We start from the raw sequence: 8,020 nt of genomic DNA on the forward strand, positions 1-8,020 counted from the left end.
TGTTCATGCATTCGGGGCGAACCTACCAGGTTCTACCCTTGCAGAGTGACATTTTCTTCCTTTCTTGAAATTGTCACTTTCGGTTGTGGGGCGTAGTAATCTTCGTCTTGTCAAAATTGTCTGATTCAAACTCTGATTCCCTGATTCTCGGAAATACTCAGATTCAATGGAATCACCCGAAAAATCAGCTTCATGAGCAAGGCATATTGAGTATTAATCAGCTAAAAAATCAACTTTTGATGCTCGAATCAGCTCGGAGATTCACATATCATCGCGATGATCCTGATTTTTCGCCCCGGGGTAAAAAATCAGTGAACCAGCACAAGAGACAAGGAATCTGACCAATTCAAGGAAAACACCTCTCAAATTCCCCTTAGAATTTTCATATATTGTCACCCACAAACTTCATTGACCATGTGCATGTTTCCCACACACTGCAGCACGTAGTATGTATCAAACTCATTGCTATGCTGGATATGCACATATATGGTCAGCCGACACATTGAGTGTCTCGAAATACTGGACTTGGACGGGACCTTGGTGATTCAAGTTCGGCACTAGGTCAGCTTTCCGTAGTTGTGCGGTTCACCACAGTTGATATCTTGGTATGCCCAGCACTGCTACTCCGTGATATGGTAATGGCATTCTTATTTTCATCCTCATAGTCGTGGCTGTGTGCAAAAGTAGTGGGTAAGACCGCTCATGCAGGTTTACATGAGGAAAGCGAGGAATTTCAAATTGTTCTCAAATTGTTTTCATTTGAATTTTGTTCAAATGGCTCATTTAATACGCGCAGCGAACCGGTACACGAGTACGACAACGATCCATTCTGGAAGAGTTGAAGAGATTTGTCCATTCTGAGGTCATACGCCGTGGAATACGGCTTCTGTAGGGCTTCTTCAAGTCGATTTGTTCAAGATTTTGGTAGTAAAATAATGGCTCTGTCGTCAAAGGCTGGGATTGACCGTCGCCCTCAGTGGACGAGTCCAGAGATGGTATCAGTTCGAAATACGGTAGTAGCAGTGCTTATAATGAGGAGGAGGAGGCTAGTCGGTTATACATTATGAAGAAACGAACATCTGAGCAGCATTGATCTTAAGGTAGTGAATGGGTAGGGCTAAATTGGCCGTGAAGTGCACGGAGAAAATGCGCTTTCTGTTTGAGCCGCTTCCTGTGTCGTTATCGAGAGGGTACGTGAATGTCCTAGTACGGCAGAGAGCAGCCACGTAAGAAGCCGAGCCGTTTCCCATGAGGTTGCGGTGCTCATGTAGACGTAATCCTGATGCGGCGGTTGTATCACATTGTTTATATATCATTGTATGCGAAGCCATCATTTTCGAATACGTGGTTGTTTTATAGTGTGCGAGTGAGGCTCATGTCCGCGTAGGTTCTAGGATGTGATAATGTTGGTCCGACTGGGCATATGGCGAGGTGAGGCCGGTGCCTCTTTGAAGGCGTCAATTGGGTAGCATCGTCGTTCAGATGTCCGATATGCTCAATGTGAATTTTGGTGAATTTTCAATATCGATGAATGATCGATTCCGATGTAGTGCCTCTCGAGCAGGGTATGTAACTTAGCAGATCGATCCGTGTTCAATCGCGCATCACTCCTACGGTCGATCCTGGTGGGAACAGTAGTACCACTATAGCCCCGAGTGAAATGATTGGGTACTCGTTCTTGCTAGTGTTACGGTCGGCCGACTCGGTTGGTTTGGACGGTTCCTCAACGCGACTAGTACTCATGTGAAAATGGAGAGTAGAAATACAGACTTGAGCCAAAATGGCTACGGAGTTATCTCACATGCTCATAGTAGCAATTTAGTTAGCAACAATGATAACTCAAACACCTAATCTCAGCATCATATATCTATCCTCTGGCCTTCCTGCCTGCCGTTACTCACTGAAGCATTTCGCGCACGTCCGATAGCGCCTAAATAGCAGATCATTCGGTGCCGTTCCTGCTAGGGAGAAGAAGGAAAAGGCCAGGACAGACCACCAGGGCGTCCGAGTGATCAAATGTTATGGCGTCCGTATGTTATGTAAGTGGATAGAGTAATGTTGATTCACAGGGAAGAGGGAGGTGCGGAGCTGCAGATTATATGGCGTGCTGTTGGCAGGAGTAGAGTAAGTGAGGTAGTAGTGGAGTGGCGTAAAACTCGGTGAAAAACGCGATATTCTCGATATGAAGTGGTCGTGAAATATGTTTTTTTTCACTAGTGTTTTTCATACCATGGTAGTAGTGGAGTTTTACTCGTTTTACGTGAAGTGGGGTAAAACTCGGTGAAAAACGCGATATGAAGTGGTCGTGAAATATGTTTTTTCATTAGTGTTTTTTCATACCACGGCTATGAAACTCCGGTGAAGCTGCAGTTACTATTACAACGGGGTGAGAGCGCTGAGTGATAGCTCTCCGGATGCATCTGCGTAAACTGTTGACTCAACAGCGTCGAGATTACGGAGCTTCTACGAGGGGAAATGTGATCGTGATGGTCAACAGCGGCTTGGGTTGAGCTCCTATTATTCCTGGTGGAGATGATTTGTGGTCGCATAACTAATGCTGAGCTATTTATCTACTTATAGCTCCTTCATTTGCAATAGTTTTGCATCGTGATGATGATATCTTACTATTGCGTGGGTCTATGTGCGACGGAGTCCTTGGAAACTTCATGAGCATAAATTCTCTCATGAACTTTGAACCACCACCACCATCAAAGTGTCGTGTTGATATGTCTAATACAATTCAACTAATTTTTTCGTCGTATTGAGGCCAAACCACAGCATGACATGTGCGACAGAGCGGGCCGTGTATATATGGCTTATCGTCACGTACTGGTATTATGAAAAATTACAATACAATGGAGGTTGACTCGTTTTACATGGAGTGGCGTAAAACTGTGTGAATAAGGCGATTTTCGCGGTGATATGCAGTAGTCGTGAAATATATTTTTCACTAGTGTTTTTCATATTACGGTCGTGAAACTCCAATATTATATTCATGTATGATGTATTGCTCGATAGACATAACAATAAACATGTCAAAGATTATAATGAATAGATGATTCCTTTATTAAATGATACCTGATAAGATAGCTAGTTCTAGTGATATTATTTGACAATATATACCAGTGCGGGAATATATGCGCATGGTGGACTACATGTGTTGCTAGGAATATGGAAATTTTGAGGAAATTTTGAGAAATTATCGTTGATTTTTGTATACTTATACCCAAAATCGTGTGATTTTTTATGAAATGGTGAGGAAACCTACGAGCTCAGTTGAGAAAACCAAACATATATTCCCGTACTGATATATACATTTTATTTAATGATGTAATTATGTTGGAGCTCCGCCCGTGATATGAAAATCACTAGTGAAAAGCATACTCCACAAACTACTGCACATCGCGAGTATCGGCTTTTTCACTGAGTCTTACGCCACTTCACGTAAAACGGGTGGTGAAACTCCATTATAGAATAGCCTTTATCTGAAGATGTAGGATTGATCTAATCTCAAAATCGAACAACTTCAGTTCAAGTTCCGTTTCGCAGATTTGTTTTTTTGATATATACCCAATCGTTTTCGAAACCACATGCCCCTTCATGGCGTCGTAGAAGTCTTGATTCACTTTGACGAATTCAGGAATGTCGATTTGTATCATCAGGGCTTGTATCAGCTCCGAGTTCGGGTGAGTCATCAATCGTGAACGGTATTGACTGTGTTATCTATATAAGTTTGGGTAGTTGAGTGGTTTACGGTATATCCATTTTTCTGTATTTAGTTATCTGTGCCGAAACAAAGGGAATCGTCAGTGCCCAATACCAAGCCGAGCTCGGTTGACAGCGCCACGCCGGTTGCTCTCTCAAAAGTCTTTGCCCTGCCGTACAATTGGTTCACCAGTCGATCGAAAGGTGCCCTTAAATGGTTTGAGTGAATGAAGCGGTTGACATTCGAAGGTTTTTTTTCAGATCCGAGCGAGCGCGCGAACAGCGAGGCGTCGAAGCCGAGCTTCCATGACGTGAAGCAAGCATGTATATCTGATAGTCAAGTGAAGAGGCGAAGTATTGGAAGTGTGGTATGTCATGATTCGTTCTCAGGCAGCATTTTATAGTCGGAGTTTTCTGGTTCGATATTGCGAGGAACAGGTGCCACTCGGAGATTTCTGTCAGTTTAGGTAGGGAATATCCTGGGCCGCTTCTCTGTAGTTGTTTTTTCTTCAGGTTGGAGCTCCCATGTGAACTCCTTGTTCCGGAGACATCCCCCACGACTAGCGAAACCGTAAGACTGCATATCGTTTGAAATCATTTTCTGTTCGGTTGGGTATGTCGAGGTTGACGAGGCTTGGAATATATGTTAGGTTTTCTCAGCTCAGCTGAAGAGTTTCCTCACTACATTGTTAAAATTCAGAGCTGAATAATAGATCAGATTTTGAATGTTGAGGAAATCCACATATTTTTATACACTTTCGTCAACATAGCCGTATAACTGACCACGTGAATATATCCTCGCAGGGATCTGTTCAGCTCATTTGGCCGGCTGCGCAGTGTGGAAAAATATGCACATGTGTTGGTGAAAATTTTGAGAAAATTTTGAGGAAATTTTCGATGGTTTCTGAAAGCACCTACTCTTATAATGTTATATTATAAGAGTATAATAGTTATTAATAATAGTTAATCAATAGTATTTATATAATATATTAGAATTAGTATAATAGTTAATTATAATACTATTATAAGAGTTATAATATATATTCGTATATAAGCTCCTGAGATCAGCTGATTTTGAAAGCGAACATGTATCCCGACAGTTTGAACCAGTGTCGTAATATATGTTCGCTTTCCTCAGCTGACCTTAGATGTTTCCTCACTAACTATAGGAGTTCATATACGAACTAGGGTAGAAATGTACAGAAAGCAACAAGAATTTAGCCAAATTTCCTCCCAGAATTCTCATATTGTCACCAACATATGTGGTTGACCATGTGCATATTCTCCCACACTGGTTTGAACTCAGGTCATTGCATGTGATATTGATTTACTCTACGGCGAACTCAAAGCTTGCAGCATCAACAGCAACATAAATTTGAAGTCTGAGAGAATGCTGAAGGAAGCCACCACAGGGAGTAAGCCTTAGCTCGATAAGATGAAAAACTTTGGTGAAAAACATATTTGTAAACCTTTGCATAGCGCAAGTATCGGGTTTTCCACAGAGTATTACGCCACTTCATGTGAAACGGGTGAAACTTCGATGTTGGGAGACCGCACTGAAATTCTCATATGACCAGGTGGTATCGAATTAAAAAGAGCTTCCACTGTACGACTACTACTACATCACATTCAAGACGGTATTTACGAGTAAGTCCACATCACATACTCTTCGACGAGTGGTTTTTTTTCCTCATTTTACGCGCTGTTGTTTTTTTATATGTTCCGTAGCATAGTACATTGCGTTTGTGTTTGATACTCAAGTGACGGTATGAACGAATGATACTGAAAATTATATTCCGGAAGTTCTGAGCACATTGCCTCACAGATATGTCCCCGTGGTATTCGACGAGGCTCATTTCTGTTCAGTGAAAATGCTGGTATGTGCGACTCTCTCAGATTTCAGGTAGGCTCATCACTCGAGATTACTTGGTGCTTTCGGACCTCCTATGTAGGTTTCGGCTGCCGCCGCCTCAACCCGAGGAAGTTGTCAGTAGCGACGTACTCGTGCAAGATACTGAGGCGGACAATCTCATTTTGGGAGCGCCAGTGGCTTTACGTTCTGTCGTCGAACCAAACACGTTGGAGGAGTTCCTCAAGCTTAAAGAAGCAAAAGAAGTAAGCAGCTAATGAGTGAGAGTAACTGTTATTCGAGACGTAACACGGGTTTCTGAGGAAAGTGATTTTTTTGGGACTAAGTTTATGAATAGTATTCGATACAACGTAGATTTATGTACACCGGTGATTCACCGGTGATATGAAGAGCACTAGTGAAAGTTGGACTTCGCGACTACTGCATACCGCGACTGTCGGGTTTTTCACAGAGTGTTATGCCACTTCGCGTAAAACGGGTGAAATTCTATTACGACTCCCCATGGTTTACTCTATAAAATCCTCGGACATCGGTGGTGATCAGTGTTGGAAAATATGAAGGCTTTCCTCAACTGAGCTCTGAAATTTCCTCACTTGTATGGAAATTTCTATGCGAATTCGGGTAAAAACGTACAAGAACCAACAAGGATCTCCCGAAAATTCCTCAGAATTTTCATATTGTCACCAAAACATGTGGTCGACCATGTGCATATTTTCCAACACTGGTGGTGATATCGTTGACTCGTGTGTTTGTCTTATTCAGGTGACGATCAATACGAGTTCATCAGAAACTGCTGCGTCAAAGACTTGTAGTGGATCTTCTGAGTATATGCATATCATGGAAAGAGCCTATGGTCGTCTCGAATCAGTGAGTACATGCGACTTCTTCCGTGTTTCGATCCGTACTTGTCAGTTCTTCAGTTCTTTTATGACGTCACGAGTCGATGCTCGACCGGCTCTTCCAAAGTGTCACTTGCGGAAAAGCTGAGCATTCCTCATAATCCCGTGAGTCGGCTGGAATATCGTCTATAGTAACTTTCGACTCGGCGTGAATAGATTTGATTTCTACAGCAGTGTTGGAAAGTATGTACATGGTCAGCTACATGTAGAATATGAAGATTCCGAGGAAATTTCCGGAAATTTTTTGTTGGTTGCTGAACATTTCTACCCTAGTTCGTGTATAAGCTCCTATGGTTAGTGAGGAAACTTCTAGTGAACATATATTCCCGCACTGTTCTATCGGCATCGCATTTGCTCAGCTGAGCTCAGAATTCTACTCGCTATCTCATGAGAATTTATACGCGTTTTAAGATAGAAGTCTTCAAAAATCAAAAGAAAATTTCGTAAGAAAATGTCATAAAAACGCTTTCAACTGTTTGCATATTTCCCCTGTGTGCACGCGTGTAGCACAACGGCTTTTCTCTGTAGCCTGAAGAAGCTGGTCCGAAGAGTGTTGCCGAGATAATGGCAACAATGAATGTTTTGGCTGTGAGCTCATTTGAGCTCTGGCACAGGTGAGAGGTTATCCGATACTGATCAGTGATCCGCTCAGATCGTTTTTCAACGATTCCAATTGCGTTTCCATGTTCGCACTGATGTCCTCGGTTATACGATTTGGTATTCAGGTTACTCGAGGTACTGGCCGTATGTAGCAGGAAAGTGTGCGATGAACTGCTCATAGTGTGGGAACGGAATACGATAGAAAAGTAGTGGTGTCACGAGTAACCGTTTTGTTTGCGATATAGCGCTTAAAACTGACGGAGGAAAATTGAATGACAATAGAGATTTCTTTCCGTCGTAGATGCAGAATTTCGAATAATTTCTGTATGATAGTCTCAAAAGAATTTTGATTGTGTGTTTTCACACTTCGCGCGCATGCGTGCGAAGTTCAAGTCAGACAAGTGTACAGATAACATAATCCCGGCGAAAAAAAGTGTCTTTGTGTGGACACTTTACCGAACGCGAAAACACATGTGTTAAAGTGTCAGGAATTAGAGATTAGTGTAGAATAACTTAGCAATCGAAAGAAAACTACCGGATTTTTTGCGTTTGGTCGAGTCGCCGTTCTCCGCAGGTTGAGCCATTGCATCTCATGTGTGACGGAAACGGTGGATTCTACCAGAGATTTAGCGTTCCCACTAGAAGACGATATTTGGGAAGTGCATAAAATAGCAGCTGATCGAGTGAGGGAGTAATACTCTTAGGCGTGAAGTTGACGATTATGTTCGCCTCGTAGGAAATTGTTCATGGACCCGCCGGAACGACTGTGCTGGGTAGAGGATACAACACAGCTAGTGATCTCACAGAAGGAAGCGGAGTCGACTTCGACGGCGTATATGCAACGCTATTCTGGGATAGCAACAATGCCTATAATATTCGAGCAGCGATATGTGAGTCAGTTCACGTGGTCATTTTGTATAGAATTCATATGTGTATTCAACTGTAG

The 8,020-nt window shown here is 42.5% G+C and overlaps 1 protein-coding gene across 1 annotated transcript in view; it reads left to right on the plus strand.

Annotated features, from left to right (window-relative positions):
• Positions 1-3,590: 3,590 nt before the first annotated feature.
• The window catches only part of Pmar_PMAR014852 (hypothetical protein), a gene marked incomplete at both ends in the record, with an annotated part of 7,154 nt that continues 2,724 nt past the window's right edge, over positions 3,591-8,020 (plus strand). The window contains 15 exons of the mRNA XM_002776226.1: positions 3,591-3,686; positions 3,780-3,909; positions 3,967-4,046; positions 4,096-4,172; positions 4,219-4,276; positions 5,012-5,120; positions 5,283-5,352; positions 5,531-5,608; positions 5,658-5,820; positions 6,338-6,442; positions 6,496-6,579; positions 7,003-7,088; positions 7,200-7,280; positions 7,649-7,765; positions 7,811-7,964. Coding sequence (XP_002776272.1) covers positions 3,591-3,686; positions 3,780-3,909; positions 3,967-4,046; positions 4,096-4,172; positions 4,219-4,276; positions 5,012-5,120; positions 5,283-5,352; positions 5,531-5,608; positions 5,658-5,820; positions 6,338-6,442; positions 6,496-6,579; positions 7,003-7,088; positions 7,200-7,280; positions 7,649-7,765; positions 7,811-7,964 — 1,488 coding nt within the window. The remainder of the gene's footprint in view (positions 3,687-3,779; positions 3,910-3,966; positions 4,047-4,095; positions 4,173-4,218; positions 4,277-5,011; positions 5,121-5,282; positions 5,353-5,530; positions 5,609-5,657; positions 5,821-6,337; positions 6,443-6,495; positions 6,580-7,002; positions 7,089-7,199; positions 7,281-7,648; positions 7,766-7,810; positions 7,965-8,020) is intronic.

Source organism: Perkinsus marinus (genome assembly GCF_000006405.1).
Source record: "Perkinsus marinus ATCC 50983 genomic scaffold scf_1104296953800, whole genome shotgun sequence".
In the NCBI taxonomy this organism is placed as follows: Eukaryota; Perkinsozoa; order Perkinsida; family Perkinsidae; genus Perkinsus; species Perkinsus marinus.